The sequence below is a fragment of the Strongylocentrotus purpuratus genome, unplaced genomic scaffold, assembly GCF_000002235.5.
Source record: "Strongylocentrotus purpuratus isolate Spur 01 unplaced genomic scaffold, Spur_5.0 spur5_scaffold_4, whole genome shotgun sequence".
In the NCBI taxonomy this organism is placed as follows: domain Eukaryota; kingdom Metazoa; phylum Echinodermata; class Echinoidea; order Camarodonta; family Strongylocentrotidae; genus Strongylocentrotus; species Strongylocentrotus purpuratus.
This window is the reverse complement of record NW_022145610.1, coordinates 19,957,522-19,978,255: the sequence shown is the minus strand read 5'-3', so window position 1 is coordinate 19,978,255 and position 20,734 is coordinate 19,957,522. Positions and strand designations below refer to the sequence as shown.

The 20,734-nt window shown below is 38.6% G+C and overlaps 2 protein-coding genes across 2 annotated transcripts; both read right to left on the bottom strand.

The window, feature by feature from the left end:
• Window positions 1–1,851: 1,851 nt before the first annotated feature.
• Window positions 1,852–14,290, bottom strand: LOC105441782 (probable ATP-dependent RNA helicase DHX58). The gene is made up of 7 exons (XM_030997834.1): window positions 13,273–14,290; window positions 10,023–10,676; window positions 9,304–9,486; window positions 6,906–7,071; window positions 6,436–6,559; window positions 4,799–5,030; window positions 1,852–4,027 (listed from the first exon to the last, which is right to left on the bottom strand). The coding sequence occupies exons 1-7, from the start codon at window positions 14,243–14,245 to the stop codon at window positions 3,837–3,839; spliced, it is 2,523 nt and encodes an 840-aa protein (XP_030853694.1). The 5' UTR covers window positions 14,246–14,290; the 3' UTR covers window positions 1,852–3,836.
• LOC115929069 (skin secretory protein xP2-like) lies at window positions 14,286–17,547 on the bottom strand. The gene is made up of 3 exons (XM_030997216.1): window positions 17,436–17,547; window positions 14,501–15,180; window positions 14,286–14,318 (listed from the first exon to the last, which is right to left on the bottom strand). Exons 1-3 carry the CDS (start codon window positions 17,545–17,547, stop codon window positions 14,286–14,288), a joined length of 825 nt encoding a protein of 274 aa, XP_030853076.1.
• Between the last annotated feature and the right edge of the window lie 3,187 nt (window positions 17,548–20,734).

Genomic DNA, 20,734 nt, shown 5'->3' with positions numbered 1-20,734 from the left:
CTGGAGCATGCCTCGCATCTAAACTATTACTAGTAACAGATTTCGTCATTACAAGCATTTAAAATGCTGCACACATACATGTACATGCAAATATAAAAGCAATGTCAATGATGGATATAATTTATACTACACAATTCAACATTATAGTGAAGCCTGTATATTAAGACCAATCAAGTGAGACTAGAAAGTGGTCTTTATGTACAGGTTCCTTTACTACATGTTTCATTGAGAATAAGGATTCATTTAAACACAAAATCTGGTCGTTATAGACAGTGGTATTTCTATACATTCCTATAGAACATTACATTGTCAGGGGTCACAAGTTTCAATGTTTTTCATTTTGCATTTACAAAGATGAAAAAAGGGGGCTAGATTGCTATTCCCCGTCATAGATTTTCTTTTTAAAATCACAAACATTTTCCTTGCCTTGCACCCATAATCACATCCTCCTCATAAAATAAATGTTTGATATTGAGATACAGCTGTAATTTCCCATAACCAATCTGGGGGGTGTTTCACAAAGATCCTAAGTTGAACTTATCTCTAAGTTGGACTTATCAGTTATGGAAAGCTGTTAGCATCTTTGAAAATATTTTGTTTAAGTTAGTTTAAAAAGCATAAAATGTTGATTCAAATCGTTCATATTTTCCATTATCAAGGAGATTTCATGTTCTTGCTGTGGAATTAAAAGTCTAAAATACCTGAATTTTTGCTTTTGAATATATTTTATTTCAAGGCTACAAATGACTGTAATTCAAACTTAGAGTTAAGTTCTACTTAAGATCTTTGTGAAACACCCCCCTGGTCTCAGATCAGATCAACAGAAATGGGAGGGGGCAGGGCAAAAATGCTTGCTCTTTTTACTGGGAGTATACATCACTTATTCTGTTTTCTGCTAAACCTTTGCTCTCTATTCCAACACTAATTCATATTCATTTTTATACAAATATATTTACCTGACGTAAATTTGAGTCATGGAGAACATGCATGCAATATTAGTCTACTCGTACTTAATTTTACATTTCAGTTTTAAAAATGATGTCTTCATCAATGGCAACAATTTCCACAATGGCATATTAATGGATGTTTTAATATTTTATTTCTGTTATCTAGTACAAATTCATTTATCAGAGCAGATATTTCGTTTGGCACTGAACCTTCTGCATGAAGTAGTTGTTGCTATGTTAGTTCAACCATAGACAATCTTCTGAATGTTAATTACAAAAATGTTAAATCTAAATACAGAAGAGGGTCTATTTTCTCCATTTCATATATATCAGATCATCAGAGCCCAGTTCAAAATGCGCAATTCAGGAACACTTCATAATGATAAATTGATGATAAAGAAATAAATATATATATAAATATTCTATAGAGTTAAAGATTACGTTGGTGTTGCATTCCATTTGGTCTTAAAGTGTACCGCTCACCTTTACAAAGAATTAAAAAAACATTGGATTTGACTACATTTACAAGCAGCTAGAGTGGATAAATCAACCTCAATAAAGCTCGACTCGGCTTTATATGGGCTAACGGATAAGGAGTATGTAGAAGATAATGAACAACATGAAATCCAAGTCAGATATGGGTTCTGTGCGGGCCCATAATTTTTATGCGAGTGCATACAGGTACATCACTTTGACTACTCACCAGTTCCTTTTATTAATGTTAATAGAGAGTGTACTGCAAAAAATCTCTTCACAGAAGTAATATTGAAACTCATATTTTGAAAACAGCATTACAACTTGGAACTGCTAACATACAGAGCAGAATACAATTTGGTAATCGATACACTTTAAGCCAACATCGTTCATTCTATACCGTCCAACTTTTGGATCAAAGTGGTTAGGCCTAATATAGGTAATGCTACCCTAAACCTAACCCTAAACCCTACCCTAATCCTGACCCTTAAACCTAACAAAATGTATCAACCATAGGGCCAATGGCATTTCATGGGTGTTTGCATTAAATATGTACTGGTAATACAAATAGGCATTCTGGATTAGGATTCAACTGTTTCAAGCTCAAATACAGTATATTGAACATCTATTCTAATATAGTCTGTTTGGAGCCAGAAGGGTGCTGACTCTGCATGACAGCCCTTCTTGCCCCGAACAGATGATAACTTCTTCTTCTCCTTCTTCTTCTTCTTCTTCTTCTTCTTCTTCTTCTTCTTCTTCTTCTTCTTCTTCTTCTTCTTCTTCTTCTTCTTCTTCTTTTCTTATTTGTTTTTCTCACCAGGCAAATTAGATTTAGCTAAAACAACTGGATATAAGTATCTATTCAAGATATATATATTACTTTTTCTCTGGTATTTAAATTCAGATATACATGCATATAAGTATTTGCTGTTTGCTTTGAGCTAACACAGAAATTGCAGAATATACCTTTACACATAAAAGAGAAACAAAAGAGAAAGAAATAATGATAACAATATATATTTTTAAAGCACAGTATCCCAAAACCAGCAGGTACTTGATTGCAATTTTAGAGCTAATCTTGAGATCATATCATGGAATTTTATTAGGATAAAAACTAGCTACAGGTCATGCTAAATTCATTATCATGCAAAAAATGAGTTGTATGGACTAGTAATATATCAGAAAATTAAAGAAGAGAAAAAATTACTGAAAATGACATTCACTGAAAAGCACAAGAATTAACCAATGCCAGTGACATACACTGATATTTCTTTCATAATCTTTAAGACATAATATACTTGAACATGTACCTCATGGGTACACCTTATCTGCTCATTGATTCTATGAAAGATGCTTGATTCTATAAACAACACTATCGACTCTATAAACAAGGTTTCTTTGTTAAAAATTTGTATACAACTTCTCCTCTCATAACGATTAGGGCTGTATGACTGGCCAATTCATTATTTCTTCTCTGCAGCAAAAGGAACATCGCACTTCTCCCACTCCGCAGGGACATATTATGAATATGTCTATTTTGGTCTCATCATCTGTAGATGGACCCAAGTGTAGCTTGCAAAATTCAAAGGTCAAAGCAGCAACATCTGATTTTGCAGAACGATTCTGATATAATCATATTAACATTCCATTCCTGTATTAAAGGCATGTATTACATCATGGAATAATGACTGCATACCCTTACAAAGCAGTATAAATATGGCATATCAAAATTCTAGGCCTTTGATTGGTCAAAGCTGCAGGCAAGAAATGCGCTAGTAATTGCGGGGCAGTATAGCAAAAAAATATTGACTGGGCATAGTTCTACTTGCACATAGAATAAAAGGATGCAATGGTTACGAGTGAAGATAACACGAGCAGTGAGAAGCGCAATGATCTTAGATGGGTAAATTTCCCCAGACTCGACAACTAAATTCATTTTGTCAGGCATGTTTTGTTAAACTATCTCTTTTTGTAAAGAATAGACACTGGGATGCAGTATATAAAACAAATATTGACTGCTCATTTTGTGGTCAAAGGTTAAATTATAGCTCCTCTGTGATCTCAAGACTGTACTATGCCCCTCAACATCATCTCAGGTCTCAGTACAGTTTTGAGATCACCTTGGGAAATAATTCTAACCATGCCCCTCAAAGCAGTCAATATTTGTATATTATTACCCCGGCTCTAGCTACGATATCCGTAGCTCTCGGTGCATTTATGGAATACATCCTACCAGGTACACAATGAGTTTACCTCGGAAAAGTGTCGCAATCGTAGACGTCAATTAAAATCTGTCTGTGGGAGGGAATCAAACCCTATACCTTGTGATCTAAAGTCCGATGACTTATTAACTCGACATCAACAACATTTTCCTGGGCTTAGCAAGAGTGTCCAATTTAAGGATCAACCCCTAGCTTACTGCTCCTCGGAAGCAATAGGAAAATCCACCTTCTTCCACTTGGCAAAGACTCGCTTGCTGTTTGGGTCATCATTGTACATGAAGAAGAAGCTTTTTGGGCTCAGGTTATATCCAGGTTTCCATAAATGCAGACGCTTGAACTCCAAGGCTTGTCCAAGCTGGTTACCACATCTGCATTTTACAATGCCTGCATTGGTAAAGAATGGTAGAAATGGGAGGATAATAGTTATATATAGTTTATATAGTTCACCTGTATCAGAGATACGCAATTGGGCACTTGATACTTTATCTGCTTTCTTCGCATCTCTGCTTTGTCACTCGTTGGCCACACATGCAATGTTAGACAAAACAATAGGCACCAATTGACGAAACGATTGCTTTGTGCAACACAATGGCTTTGCAAAATTACTCATTTATAGTCTTGATTGGCTACCTGACAACCCTTTTAAAGCTTGTATAACTTAATTTTGAACTGGAAACAGTCAAATATATTTAAGCCTCTGATATATCTATCTCATAATAAATACAATGTGGCCCTAGTTGACGTCAGTGACCTTTGACCTAGTTACTCCAAAATCTACTGGGATTGCTTTCCCATGGTGATACATACTATCATCAAGTTTGCAGTTAATATTTCAAGTGGTTCTTGAGATATTGCGATAACGAGAAAGCGGGACGTATGGACAGCCCCAAAACATAATGCCTCTGGCACCACCTTTAGTGGGCGAAGGCATAACAATTAATAACCACGTTATAAAAAGTCACTTTTTTAACTTTACCGTAATCAGATCATATTTACCCTTACAATTTTTGTCTTCATTTATAAGAATAATACATGTATATAAAGCTGATACATGTATTTCAAATACATTGCTTAAATAGAACCTGATGTATACAAAGCAAAGTATTTTTGTTGGTGATTGGTCACCTCAAAGAATATCACCTAGTTTAGACTTACCAATTGTTTTGGACTCTCTAAAAATTATACAGCCGGTGCGAACATTGCGTGTCCTTTCAGCAATAGTGGGGTCTAGACAGGTGTAGTTGGATAGTCTCCTCTCCAGGTCAGATGATTTGCAGATGAATTGCTCACATTTATTGCACAGAAGCTTGACATCTACTTGCTGGCTCTCCTTTTGCTGGATTCTCTTCATTTCTTCTTTCTCCTCAATATCCCTAATGATGGTCAGCTATTAAAGAGGGAAGTGAAAGAACCGTCTTTTATTAAGGTCTTGATCATTATTTCATAAGTTTGACATTTATTTGTTTTCACATTTACATGAAAAGTGATTCAGACTCATACAAGTTGAAGAGTTGGCTACGAAACAACGCAGGTAGATAACGTAAATCAAGGACAGCACACTGTAAAATCTGTAAATACAGTAAAGTTTTGAGGGAAGAATGATACAACAGGCAACAGGAAATTAAGGACAATACATAGTGTGAGGAGCCTAAATAAAAAAAGGACAGTTATACCGTAATTATGATTAGGCTCCATACACCTTTCAGTTTATGACAATGCAGCAAATCAGAGCCATCTATACACAGAGTTTGGTAAACTTGGTTTCACTGGGTCACAACATGGCGTATATTCTTTTGTTTTGTGCTTGCCCAACAAAGCAGTAGTCCCCATATTGTGTCCAACTCGAACCGGGTTGGCCAAACTCTGTGTATAGATGGCTCTGCAGTAAATATGCCAATTGCTCCACCCCCTCTCTCTCTCTCTCTCTCTTACTGTCTCTTTCTTTCTCTCTCTCTCTCTCTCTCTCTCTCTCTCATTTGTGAATTACAAGACATACAAAAAACATCAAATTCACAAGGGGTATGAATGATTTAGATGTTAACTGTATGTATGTATTTCCATCTCAATCTCTGTCTCCCTCTCGTCGTTCTTAAATGGGAGGAACAATCACCAATCAAAATAATTGGTGGACATGCTGTATATACAAAATCAACCTCTCAAACAATACTCAACGTTCTGGGTTAAAAGGTACTAAGAGTATGAAAGAAATATAAGATACATCTTTAACAACTTAAATTCGGGTTCCTTGCATATCCTTTTCTAAGCAAGTGCATTCAGGAAAATAGCCTAGTCTACTCGTCACTTTTACTCTTATTCAAATTTGAAATATCTCTTTTACAGAAGTATCATTGAAGGCTTGAAGCTAACATTTTGAATATAGAACCGGTTTAGCAGTATAGAGCCTGTTACATACAAAGCAAGATACTGTTTTGATGATACTTTAAAATCATTAAAAACTTTGAATATAAATCTGCTGATTTTTAAAGCGTATCTGCCATAGTTTACAGGAGGGATTAGACTGCCCTGCAAGGTCACTGGACAGGTGGTTATCTCATCAACTCAGCTCTCAGTTAACATAAGAAAAAGAGGATCATGGGGGACCAATGGTCACTGATTAGGCATGGTTTGTTATATAGAGGGCGCAAGTAGCTACAAGCAGTGCAGTGGGCCTTTAAGGGACACACAATACATTCCAAAGTCCATCTGAAGTGCATGGAAACATGATATCATTATGTGAATAGTGTGGTAAAAGTATAGAATATTATTGAGTCTCTGGATTTAGATCGACATACCTGCCTCTGACGAACTTCCCGATGCCATTCGTGTGGTTGTAAGTCGTTTGCGTCACGAATCGCTTTATCCATCTGCTCAACCCTCTCTCTGTTCTTATGTTCTCTTCCTTCGTTAATTGATCCACTGTACACAAAAAAGAATAGTAGATTGGGCAAAATTAAGCCTAAAAAATCCAGGACAACTTCATCCTGGAAAATCCTCATTAACTCTTTTCCCACTTTCCAGCATCCACCAAGAGACCCATGCTATGGTGACTCAACTTTCCTATGCAAGATAATGATTTGGGATACAGATATTTTCAGGGACAACAGGGACACCGGGCATTTTGGCAAGTAATTAAAGGCTTGTTCAGGTGCCCTAAACCCCCAACAAAAATCATGCATTAAAAAAGAACAGCCTGAATAACTTTGAATTGCATTGCATTGACCATATACATGCAGAGCTGTCAACCTTGCAAACTAGATCTTACCTCTCAACGATTAGGAAGCATTTGGAACCTTCTTTTCTTGCTCGTCCCTTTGATTGCACCGTTCCAATCTCATTGCTGACAAAGTTGTACCTGATGATTACATTGCAAGCAGGAATATCCAAACCTTCCTGGACGATATCAGTGGCCACAAGGAGATTAGCTCGGTCTTGAAACAAACAAAATAGAAACACCTTGTTGTACTATTATCAACAAGTAATTGAATATGGTGGTGGTTATTTTACCTGACAGCTAAGAAAGCATAAATGCTTGTAAATAAGCAACCAGACGGCCGACGGCTTTAGGTCCTCTCAGAGGGACCTGGTAATGAGGATAATGCCTTGCCAAAGGCAGAGCTGCCAACCTCTGAAACCAAAATCAGTAATCTGAAAGCTAAAAATCAGTAATTTTGGATGGAAATCAGTAATTTCAAGCGCGGCGCTTTCAACATCAAGAAGACTGCATTTGCACGTACATTGTAGAGCTGCACACAACACCACAACACAAATACTAGTACCATGGTAATAGCATCACTCTGAATGACAGGACTTGAAGTAAAAACAAGAACATTCTGTTTATAACATCATTTTAAGTGCTATAAAAAAACAATGGTTATTAGAGGATTGATGTATCATTACCCTGTTTCACTTACGTGTGTATATTCACTTCAGGTTTTTACAATTGCAATTTTACTGTCAGGGAAGGCATTTTTGACAAGTTGTGAAAGGTGGTCTGCTGCTGAAAACGCGATGTTGTGCTCTATCAAAAATTGAGTAAACTTCACTTCGGCGTTCGTGACAGAATTGTCCTTTGCGACGAAAAACTGGGCGATGTCATGACTGCGGGAATTGGAACTTGCCTCCGCCGCTGCAGTCCGGTGCTTCACCGACTTCAGATGTACCTGGATATCGTTCGAACCGCCATGACCAATTCCAAAATCGGATGAGCAATGTGTACAACAGGCACTGTTTGTATTCCTTTTCGACGGAACAATGCATTACCATTTCACCTGAGAAGGTTTGCAGTTTTTTAGAACGCTTCTTCGATGAAGTTGAAGTCATTTTTCTCCGTCGGTTACTCGAAGTTTGACGCGACCACGGCCGACCTGCTGCACATGCGGTAGTGTAACACTCGGCCAATGCATATTTCGCCTAGATAAATATCGTGCCACTTGTTTCAGCACATCCACCATGCATGCGCTTTCGTATCGGTCAAAACTTTGTGTGTCAGCTCATTCAAAATTTATTCGTGTATCATATTTTGTTGTCAACAATGAAAAGGGGTATATGAATAAAATGAAATGAATAAACATGATCCAACAAATAATGTGAAATAAAACACAATGACAATAATTGTTGAATATAAATTCAAGTTTAATCAAGGAAGTACATTCATTTTCCTTATGACAATTATCATCATCATCATCATCATCATCATCATCATCATCTTCATCATTAGTCGAGTCGTACTTTTATTATCATAACAATGAGAACCCATCACTAAGGGGAAAAAAATTGTAGACCTGCTATAAACTACACATGGACATGGTACCGTACGGGTTGGTTTGCAAGGTGGCTAAATGGACTTGTGACGAGTTTGCCGTCTCCCCGATATATATTGCATGCTGAAAGCTAGCACACGCAGCCCATATGGGCAGGGCGGTGTGTATATCTTTCGATGGTAGCTACATGTGTGTGCAGTGGTCGTGGCTGAGGCGTGGATGATATTTCCGTGCGCTCAAAAGTTAACCACCGGGCCGAGGCCCGGGAAGTATCGCGATCATTACCGCTAAAACACTCGCATATGCATAATGCATGTGTTAATACATAGGCATGTCCAGAAATCGGGGAATCCGTAATTTTTGAAGGGGTTTCCGTGCTTCCGTAATTGCCGTTGATTTCCGTACCAATTACGGAAAATCCGTACTAGTTGGCAGCTCTGCAAAGGGCACTAGCGCATCGACTTGGTTTCGAACCCGAGTCACCGGATCACGAGACCACTCCTCTACCGACTGAGCTATCGCGCCTCCTCAATTATTAGTCAAAGTATTATGTGCATGTATATTCCTACCAACCCCTTGAATATTACTTGATTGCTATATAATTTGTTCTTTAAAAACACTACACCGTGAGTTATCTTGGGCTTTGAATTCGGCAGGTTAAACATGATGACTTACTTTCTATAGAATGGTCAATTCATCATGAACTACCAGTGCAAAGTACTTGAGTCTTATTCTGCTCTGGATTCTGTAAACTACCTTACAATATCTGTATTATCTGTGGGGTAGCAATCTTTAAGAGCAGATTGATATGCTACTTGCACTGTATTACAAACAAGCACGGTAGCACCCTTAAAGACAGTATCCTCAAACATTCTAAAAGAAAACTCTAAGGCATATTACCGCTTTTGAAGTCATTCAACGCAGCTTCTTGTCTTGCCAGCGTTAGTCCTTGATCAATATCTCCGCTCTGTCCAACTATTCGGACTGGCTTAATTGGAGGTCTGAGTTTCTTCAGTTCATCACACTCGTTGATGAATTTCAGCAAGGCATGTGTTGCAAAACGGGTCCTTGCTAGCACGATCCCTACAACGAAAATGATATTTTTAAATGTTAATATACATTCAAGTACAGAGCCATGATGTCTGTCACTATACTCCTGTTTTGTGAAAAACAAAGCTATATAAACCAAACGTATTGGGCAAGATTGGACAAGTTCTAGGAAATCCACATCTTGCATTTCAATCTAAAATAATAATAATAGTTTTTAGTTTTTAGTTTTTATATAGCGCTTATTAGAATCCCTAAGCGCATCCAAACTTGGAGATTATTACCGGCTTTAGGTGTGATGCCATTTCGGTGCTCTAGCATTTCAAAGAATAATACAGGAGTTGTTTTGTGCAAAGCTGAAAAGTATGTTAATTCTTTATTTCATACATATGGTACAACTATTTAATAAAACGTATTTATATATTCATGAAGATATAAAAGGTATTATTTGACACTACCTTTTCCCCCACTTAACATTCCATCACACATAAAATTATTTTATTTTGTGGCAGTGGTTTACATCATATATTTGGCTTTACAATTGAAGATCTGATAAAATCCACGATACTCACCTTTTGATTTAGGTTCCTTGCTATACACCTTCTTGATCATCTCATGTAGACAGAGTAACTTGGGATTAGACAACGGATTCTCCTTACTTGCTAGTTCCTTCAGCTCCTGCAAGTTCTCCTCATAGATCATCCTGCAGTGTCGCCCATCCCTTAATTCATCCTGTCTTCCCCTTGTCTGTAGCTTGAAGATCTCCATAGACTCTAGTGCGTCCGTGGCGCGTAAGTCCTCGTACAGCAGTAGGGCTAGGTTTAGACGGAACAGATAATTGGCACAGATTTCAAGGTTGGGGAAGCGAAGCTCTGCATCAGCACGAATCTTGGCAATCCAGTTCTCGTACACTTGAGTTCCATATGTTGGGGAGGAGAAAGTGATGCCTTCATGGTCGTCCTGGTGCTTGGCTAGGACTTTCTGCTCAATCTCTTCCATGATGGTTTCCAGGATCTCAATAAAGCGGGAACTTTCTGGGGTTAACTCTCTCCTAGGGAGTGCAAGTATTTGATCCTGTTCTGGTGGCTTGTTGTATTTCTTCATTTCTTGCACACTTTCTGGCTTGTTGACAATCATGACTCCATAGCTATCCAAGTTTGCACATAGTGTAACAATGTGACCATGTGCATCGTCAGAGGTGCCTGTACCAACCGATGCAGTAAGCCCTACATGTAAGAAAGAAAAGTATTCAAACAGAATAAAAGAACATTAAAGGGATCAGGTAACTTTGTCTTAGATCCTTCAAAAAAATCCTTGTTTTAGCTCATGTTGCAATGAAAATTATAAACATTTAGGTCAGTTAGGAACCTCATGACTCTTACAAGCCGATCGCCTGTCTGATTATCAAGATATTTATGATTGAAAAAACAAAATCAAATTTTGCGTTTGCCAAACGGTTTTCATAACACTACAGTCTATTGGGGAAAATGAGAATGGAAAAACTGGTCACTCAACGGTTTTTACTTTTTTGAGGCACTTCTTGATCACTTTGAAGCGCAATTTTTGTAGGGCTTTAATGTAACACCATATCACAGACACTGATATCACGTAGGGCCGAGCATCTCAGATTTAACATTCTGAAATGTCCCTTTAAGTGTTGGGCCATGTCTTATAAAGAGTTATGATTGATTTGAAGCAATCATAACTTGAAACAAGTCAACGCAAAGCGTAGCATCCCCTCGCAGGGTTACCTCCATTGGTCTATTATATTACTAGGCAAGGAAGTTAACCACATTTTCACATATGTAATTAGGTGTTTTTGCATATTTAATGAGCTATGACCTTTCACCTTTGACCTACATACTCAGCAATTGAACTAAGGCTGTGTTTTGATACCATGTACCTTCATATCGAATTTCATTAAAATTTGTCAAATATTACTCAAGTTATGGAATGGAAACCAGATTCGCATATTTAATGAGCTATGACCTTTGACCTACATACTCGGAAATTGAACTTACTGTAGGCTGTGTTTTGATACCATGAACCTTCATATCAAATTTCATTAAAATCTGTCAAACATTACTAATGTTATCGATCGGAAACCAGATGTGTATTTTATCGCATATTTAATGAGCTATGACCTTTGACCTTTGACCTACGTACTCCACAATCAAACTTAGCCTGTATTTTGATATCATGTACTTTCATATCAAATTTCATTAAAATCCATCAATCATTACTGAAGTTATCAATTGGAAACCAAATTTGTTACGGACGCACGGACGGACGCATGGACTGGCGGACGGCAGCGATTCTATATCCCCTCCGACTTCGTCCGCGAGGAGATAATTAAACGCATCTACTATCTCTTAAAAGCATTAATTGTTCAAAAATGCCAAATCTGAGATGCATGATCAGCATCTGTGATATGGTGTAATGTTGAAGGCCTAAAAAAGTTGCGCCTCAAAATGATCATGAAGTGCCTCAAACAAGTAAAAAATCTTTGAGTGACCGATTTTTAATTTTCCCCGGCCAATAGACTGAAGTGTTATAAAAACCGTTGGGAAAAGGGTTGATGAAATTTTGAATGCCAATCATAAATATCTTGATAATCAGACGGGCGATCAGCTTGTAAACATCAAAGGATTCCTGACTGACCTAAAGGTTTGTAATTATGATTGCAGTATGAGCTAAATCCAGGATTTTGTTTAAAATCTGAGACAAATATACCCAATCCCTTTAATACACAGTTGCGATTAATTTTGAGTTGCAATCAATTTGAATCAATTCATTCCCAACTCTTTAAAGGGGAAGTCCACCCTGAAATTAAGTTAGTTTTAATAGGAGTAGAAAAATGAGAGAAACAAGTCAGTGAAAGTTTGAGCAAATTCCGATTAAAAATAAGGAAGTTAGGATTTTTTAAGTTGTGATCAATCAAACACAAATTGGCAACTCTATGACGTTAAATGCGAGCTCAACTTCCATTTGCTTAGTACTAAAAAAATCTAAAATTTTCATTTTCCCTCAAGAAAAATTTCAACCATACATGCACCCTAAATATAATAATTGCAAATATGTTTCTATACTCCCCCTGCAAGGAACAAATATATATTCCGTCATCAATAACGAAGAAAACATGATTTTATGGAATATTATGCACAAAGCAAATGAAGGAGAGCTCGTATAATAAGTCACAGAGTTGCCAATTTGTATTTGATTGATCACAACTTCAATAATTCATAACTTTCTTATTTTCATTCAGAATTTGCTCAAACTTTCACGCACCTGATTTTCTTATTATTCTGCCTCTATCGAAACAAACTTATTTTGGGGGTAGACTTTCCCTTTAAAATACAGTCCCCTTGTAAAGATAGAAAATAAATTGCTCAACTTTCATGTTAATATACTTTTTATTCACATGTGAAAGAAATTAGGTAGCAACATCCCAGCAACATAACTGCTCCTGAAACTGTAATTATTTATGACTCAAAATAACTTAAAGATTTCCATGTCTCATTCTGTAATTGTCTGGTGCCTTTCTTTGTTTGTAATTTTCAGCAATACATACCGGTAGCCCATTTGTCTAATTATGATGATTCGAAAATCTCATAATACACGATTAGAATAATAATGTTAATTTTTAATTGCCGATGGCGCCACAGCGTTTAAAAAAAATATGTATCCTCAAAATTGCCATTCGCTTATAAATACACAAACAAAAATGTAGGTGTTTTTTTGCAACGCTTTGCTGCTGCATATTTGAACAGGCAGCCTAAGCAGGCAAAAATTTAAGAATGTATTTAAATTTGGACAACTTACCAACCACCTGGGGTATTCCTCCTTGGGGACGTCCTACAGGCTGTCCTATAGGCCACTGCTCTTCAGGTACTCCTTGCTGAACTAGAACAGCTTTCTTCTCCCTCAGGTAATGTCGCATGATTTCATTGTAAGGGTGGTTCAAGGTCGTGTGGTGACATTCATCAAATACCAGCATAGACACTTCAGGTAGCTTGAATTCATTCTGGGTCAGGGCATTCACTAACACCTGGGAAGTTATCATCAAGACTCTTACATTGCCTTTCTCAAAGGCATCACGGAACATCTGCCCTTCCGCAAGAGATGTAACCTGCCCTGGAACGAATAAATCTTGGAAGCCATCTCGCTGCTGCTTCTTCAAGTGCCTTGTAGGAACAATGAAGATGGCTTTGAAGTCATCTTCTTTGCCAGCTTTCTTCATTTTCATCATATTTGTGTGGCAAATGTAAGCTGCGGTGATGGTCTTTCCTGACCCCGTTGGAGCACAGATGACATAGTTGACACCTTGGAGTCCTGGGTCAGCTAATTCCACCTGGTAGCCTCTCAATTTTTTTGTAACCTTCTTGTCTTTTCGAGGTTGGCGGAAGTCAAGAATGGAAGCAAGTGCCCCTGCTGCAGTTTCACCAACTTGCTCTTGATCTGATGCAGAGTCTCTGACAACATCTGCTGGGAGAACCTCTGCTCCAGAAGGGGCATTTGCACTGTCTCTTACAGTGTCGCCTTCACCAATGACAGGCTGCTGTTGGTTGGGATTACTTGTAATCCTTGACGCAATCTCCTCTGCCTCACTGAGACTGAGATCGACAAGTCGTTGGATGTTCCTTAGATGATCAGGTGTTGAGGATGGTTGGATCGCATGTTCTAGGGTGTGATTGATGTTACCAGCGGCCTCAAGGGATGAAGCGTGTGCTTGAACTTGTATCTGTGAAGCTGCTTGTTCATCACTAGTGCGCAAAGATCTTGCTGAACTCATCATCGATCCTGAACTGGAATGTGGAAGCTGCTCAGCATTAGCATTACCTGAATGGCTTATAAGTGGTGATGCTGTACTGATGAGAGAGTTTGAGTTAGCAGGAGACAGATGAGCAGGGGTCACTGAAACAGGCTCACCTTGCCCTGGTACCATATTACTTTGCATTGTTCGGAGTGGCTCTGAGCTCTTCAAGCCATGATTAACAACCGCAGGATTACCCACAGGTTCCTTGCTTTTTAGAGATGTCTGTAAACTAACTGAACTGACATCTTGACCAGTGTTGGCATGGACCACTCCAGCAGATGACTGGTCACTGGGTAAACCTTGCATTTGGACGACATTGCTTGGCATTGGTGGTAATGGCTCTGTGCTCTTTAATCCATGACTAAAAGTAGTACCAGCACCAGGATTTGGGCTTAATGCTGAGCTCTGTTGTAAGTATCCACTGGTAGGGGAAGCTGCTGGTGTTGAACCTGGAGACTGTGAGCTTGGGACTTTGCGTGGTGCTTCATAAGCTGTTGCTCCCGGTGAAGTGGTAGGGGAGGCTGCTGGTATTGAACCCGGAGACTGTGAGCTTGGGACTTTGCGTGGTGCTTCATAAGCTGTTGCTCCCGGTGAAGTGGTAGGGGAGGCTGCTGGTATTGAACCCGGAGACTGTGATCCTGGGACTTTGCGTGGTGCTTCATAAGCTGTTGCTCCAGGTGAAGGACCACCTTGATGATATCTTGGGCTGTTGTTTAGTGGAGAGACTGGATAATACGCAGGAAGCTGACCCTGGGGCGTGCTCGGGGAAGGACCAGGTCCTCGGCCAATATCACTACCCACACCAGGTGATCCAGGAGACGGCAGGTTTGGAGCAGGAGTTCCTGATCCAGAAGGGCTTGTAGATCCTTGTCCTTGGCTTCTTGCCTGAGACAGCTTGTACTGTTTAAGCTCTTCTATAATTCAGATTTAGGTGAAACAAAAGATGGAAACAATGAATAGAATGGGCCTGATCAATTGCCAGCTACATGTAGATTCCTCAAAGAGTGTGCCAAGGAGCTGGCTCCCATTTTATCAGCAATCTTTAACCAAAGCCTTAACTCAGGTGATCTTCCCTCTGACTGGCTTATGTCCCACATCACACCTATCTTCAAAAAGGGCAACAAAAACTCACCCGGCAACTATAGACCGATCGCACTAACCTCAATCTGCTGTAAGATCTTTGAACATATCCTTACTAGCAACATCATGTCACATTTAGACCGACTTGATATTCTTGTGGACTCTCAACATGGTTTTCGTAAAAGAAGGGGGTGTGATACTCAACTTGTATCTACAATCAGCGACATCGCAAAATATTTTGATATACATAAGCAAGTCGATGCTGTTCTATTGGACTTCTCAAAAGCGTTTGATCGCGTTCCGCATACACGACTGCTCAAGAAGCTCCACCACTACGGGATAAGAGGAAAAGAACTTGGCTGGATTAAAACCTTTCTAACACAAAGAAAACAAAGAGTAACACTTGATGGGAAACTATCTTCAGCTACAGAAGTTACATCAAGTGTCCCACAGGGTACTGTCATCGGCCCTCTGTGCTTCTTAATTTACATTAACAACATGCCTGACTGTATCTCCAAAGGTACCAAGATACGTTTATTCGCTGACGATGCATTAATCTACCGGGAAATAAATTCAGAAATGGACCCCCAAACTCTTCAAAAGGATCTCGACACCCTCTCTAAATGGGGCTCCGACTGGCAGATGGCTTTTAACACGGACAAATGCTTTACCATGCATTTCACATCAAAGAAATCTCCAAACATTACCCCCTATAAATTATGTAACAACACTCTACAGGTAACTTCTAGCCACCTACTTGGGCATCACCTTCAGCAGCGACCTAAAATGGAACTCTCACATTAACAACATCACCAAGAGCTCTAAGAAGGTACTGGGAGTCATCCGACGCAACTTCAAAGCATGTACTGTTGACGTCAAATCACGACTTTATCTATCACTTGTACAACCCATACAAGAGTACGGCACGACTGCATGGTACCCTAGCACACAAAAAGAAAACATCAGCTTGACATGGTCCAAAGAGCTGCTGCAAGAATGTGTCTCACAGACTACTCAAGAGAATCCAGCGTGACAGCCATTATAGCCTCTCTCCAGTGGACTGACCTCGAGACCAGACGAAAGATTGCCCGACATAATATGATGTACAAAATCAACGCAAACCTCGTAGACGTCGACTGGAACCCCTACTTAACCAGACCATCTCGCCAACTTAGACGCACACACCCAGCATCCTTCCAGAGACCTACATGTAGAACCAACTCAACAATTTACTCAAATAGCTTCTTCCCATGGACTGTTAAATATTGGAACGACCTGCTTCATTACATCCTAGACGCCCCAAACATAGATATTTTTAATAGAAGGCTCTGTGATTTTTTCACAAACACCACCAAACGGAAATAATTCCACCAATCCCGCTTTGTCGGAGTAAAATCCAGAACCAGAACCAGAATGCACAGTAAGGTTTTCAAAAAAAGGCCAATGTTCCTCGCATTTGTTTAAAGCCCCCAAAATACATAGCAATTATTCCTCTGAAAAAAGAATGGTTGGCAGCAATGGATAATGTGGAGTTTACAGGTTTGGTGAAATTAGCTGTACACTATACTTATTAACAATTAACATTCAGATTAAAATTACACTTGATAATTCTGTACAGAGCGAATTGGAGGGGACCTCACAAGATAAGTCACAGCTTTGCAAATTTGTGTTTGATATAATAATACAACTACAAAAATTCATATCGGCGTCAACATCAAACAAGGGAAACGCTCTCGGCGGTCTCGATAACGCAATTCGATTTGATGAAAAACTGAGGTTTGGACATTATTTATTGGCAGGTTGGCCCATTATCAGGCCCCAAAATAAAAAATCCTCTGAATATATATAATCAGCATTTTGAAGTGAATATTGAATAAGAATCATCAGAAGAATTATTTACTGTTATTTGTACCAAGAGCCAATATTGATAACTTTAATGAAATATGAACAAATAACAAAAATTGAAATCATAATTCCCATATTAAGTTGTGAAAATATAATCGCAGAAGAATTTAAATGCATACTGTATATGAATGATTATGACAGGCTATATTCTTGATGCACGCTAAATAATCATGATAATAATTACCATACTTCTCCTTGGCTTTGTTGTGTAGATCCTGACGTCCAATCTGAAGCAGATCATCAAACAGGTCACTCGGATCGTCTTCGCTATAATTAAAATCGTTTTGTCTCTTCATCATGTAAGACCAGAAATAGAGGAAATTTTTCTCACAATCTTCTGTATCCTTCGGGGGTAAATCTTTTAAAAACGCCCAATTATGTCTTTCTTCTTTAGACAAATGATTCTGAATATACAACAAGATACCCTTGTAGCTAGGCTTTTTAATTTTGACTTCGGCAGCCATCGCGATTGAAAAATTATACGAAATGTAACGTAGATCTAGGCCTAAGTAAACGTCTTTCGGCCTCGGGTCCCATTCATGTAAATGACAGGCGAGTAAATCATTTCATGTACACTATGATTAGACTAAGTAGAAGTACACGGTGCGAAGGATACACTCACCGCAGTTTTCTAAACCTGGAAGAAACCAAGAAGAAGAAGAAGGTGCGGTTGTAAAGTCACATTTCCCGTTTGTTTTTTGCGTTTGATAAATTAAGCGTGCAGATATAGGTATAGCTGATGGTGGTTGATGGGGCTGGTTGATGGCATCGCATTGCGTGCGTGGCTATCTGCGCTAGCGCTGATATGATCTGAGGTTGCTGAAGCGCGGTTGCATTTATTAAAGAGGGATCAAATTATTAATTTTATATTTTGTGAATGGCTTTTCATTACTCATATAAATCAATACATTTCATATTTTTAATTTATTACTTATATAATTAGATATGAATGAAAACAATCAAAAATTATGTAAAAACGCATTGATTTATTAAAACTCATATATATCAGAACCCCCATTTTGCAAGTGATATGATCCAAAAGCGAAAAGTCGGCTATGCAGTGGGGAATCCCCCACATTTATTTTTGTCAACGATGAATACACCAGGATGACGTCACTGAACCTGATGAAATGTTTGCGAATAACAATTTTGACTTTCATAAATTTTGTGAGAAAAATGGAAGGACAGCACATGTGATGGAATAATGGAATAGGCAGTTCAAGCTCACGACATCCATAACTGAATAAACATGGGCTTCCCTTGTATATATCGTTCAAAACAGTATGCACCAAGTCAGGCGCGTGCGCAGAGGGGGGGGGGGGGGGGTTACCCCCCCCCCCTTTAACGTTTCTTTTGTGTGTTTTTTTTTGTTTTTAATAAAAAAAAAAAGAAAAAAAAAAAATAGAGATCCCCTCCCCCCCCCCCCCCCAAAAAAAAAGTCCTCTTATCCCTAGAAAATAATTGAAAGGGTGTTTCGTGGCATATTTAAAATACTGCTTCCATCTTATATACATTTATATATAAAATATATTGTTGAGTCTCTCTCTCTCTCTCTCTCTCTCCCCTCTCTGTCCCTCTCCCTCTCTCCCTCTCTCTCTCTCTCTTTCTCTCCCTCCCTACCATTATGGGTTTAACATTTTGTCAAAATCTGATCTAACATGACTATCATGCAAGTGATTGGTGATTCTAGATAGCGCTCTCCGGTCTGCGCATATTTTTTTTACACAACTGTTTAGCCACTTCAGTCAAATATACTGTGCAAACGACTAGAGACAGAGTCTAGCATTAGTTGCATTACCCTTAGCAGTTTTGTTGGATTGCTGGAGTTGTACATGTGTACATACTCGTTATTTGTTTCGGGGTATATCTATCCTCTCTTCTCTTTCATTATGTATTTTGGTGTTCTCCTTCAATCTATCCTCTTCTCTTTTGTCATGTATTTCTTTTTTTTTATCTTCAATCTATCCTTTTTCTCATTCGTTAATTTTCTTTGTTTTTCCTTCAATCTATCCCCCAGTTCTCATTCGTTATGTATTTATTTTGTTCTCTTTTATTCTAACCTCTTCTCTTTTGTTTTATGTATTTCTTTGTTTCTCCTTCAATCTATCCTTTTCTCCTTCGTCATGCATCTATTTCTTTGTTTTAATGATAGATTCCCTTTAAAAAATTCTCCTTCTTTATGTATTTCCCTGTTTTTCCTTAGTCTAGATCTATGATCCTCTTAGCTCTTCAATTATGTATTTCTATGTTCTTCCTTTGACTTATCCTCTTCTCTTTCCTTATGTATGTCCTTGTTGTTCCTTCTCCATATCCTCTCCACTATCCTAATTGTTTTCCCCTTTCTATCATCTTCCCTTCCCTGGGTGTACGTGCTTGCACACAGTGCGCTGACGACCTAGACTCTTTCACCAGAGCACTTCTTGGAATTTTTTCGCGAAAATGGCTAAACAGTTGTGTAAAAAAAAATATGCGCCTCCGGTCTCTTGCAGCCCTTATAGCTACTTGCGCCCTCTATAAAGGAAACAATGACCCTCGGTCCCCTTTTTCTTATGTTAATTGAATTAGACAGGCGGCTGTCTTGCTAAATTCTGATTTGATGAAATAACCACCTGTCACTGACAGTGACCATGCAGGGAGGTCTAATCCCTCCTGGCCAAACTAGTGCAGTGGGGGCACTGTGTATAAATAGCTCTCTCTTGCATGATTCTTGGGTATTACCATCGATCATGCGTATTCAGTCATCATTTCCAGATTATAAGTATGGTATGATCAGTTAGAAGCCAGTCACAACGATAAGCGGTGTCACACAGAAAAATCCCGACCCATCTTGAATAAACCAGATTTTAGAAATCTAGTTTTTTCATTTGAGTCGGTGACAGACAGGCTACGAATAATCCGGATAACTAAAATCCGGATTTTGATGGGCCATTGCGCACGCGCCGTTTAGGTAGATAAAGCATTGTGACATTACATGTTCAATCGAAGTATGCGCCGTTTAGGTACATAAGCATTGTGACATCACACGTTCAATCGAAAGTATATGCGCCGTTTAGGTAGTATGACATCACACGTTTAAATGCGCGCATTTAAACGTGTGATGTCACAATGCTTATTAAAAGGGATTATTTCAACATTGGTGTCAGACAGAAAAATCCCTTTAAAAAACCCTTCAAAAATCCTTTCAAGAGAGAATAATCTTGCTTCATATGAGGTTTTTTGAAGGGATTTTTGAAGGAATAATTGATGTCAGACAGCCAAAAGAGGATAATTAAAAACCGGATAACTAAAATCCGGATTTGTTGGCCTCTGTGTGACACCGCCTGATGAGGACAATAAAACATTCAACAAAGTAACACTACATAATTATCGTATGACCAACAAAAAACAAAAAATATTGTTTATATAAAATTGTCAATTTAGAATCGGTTATGACTTTCGCCGATTTGACTGAGTTAAGGCCGAACCATATTTAAGGGAATACAA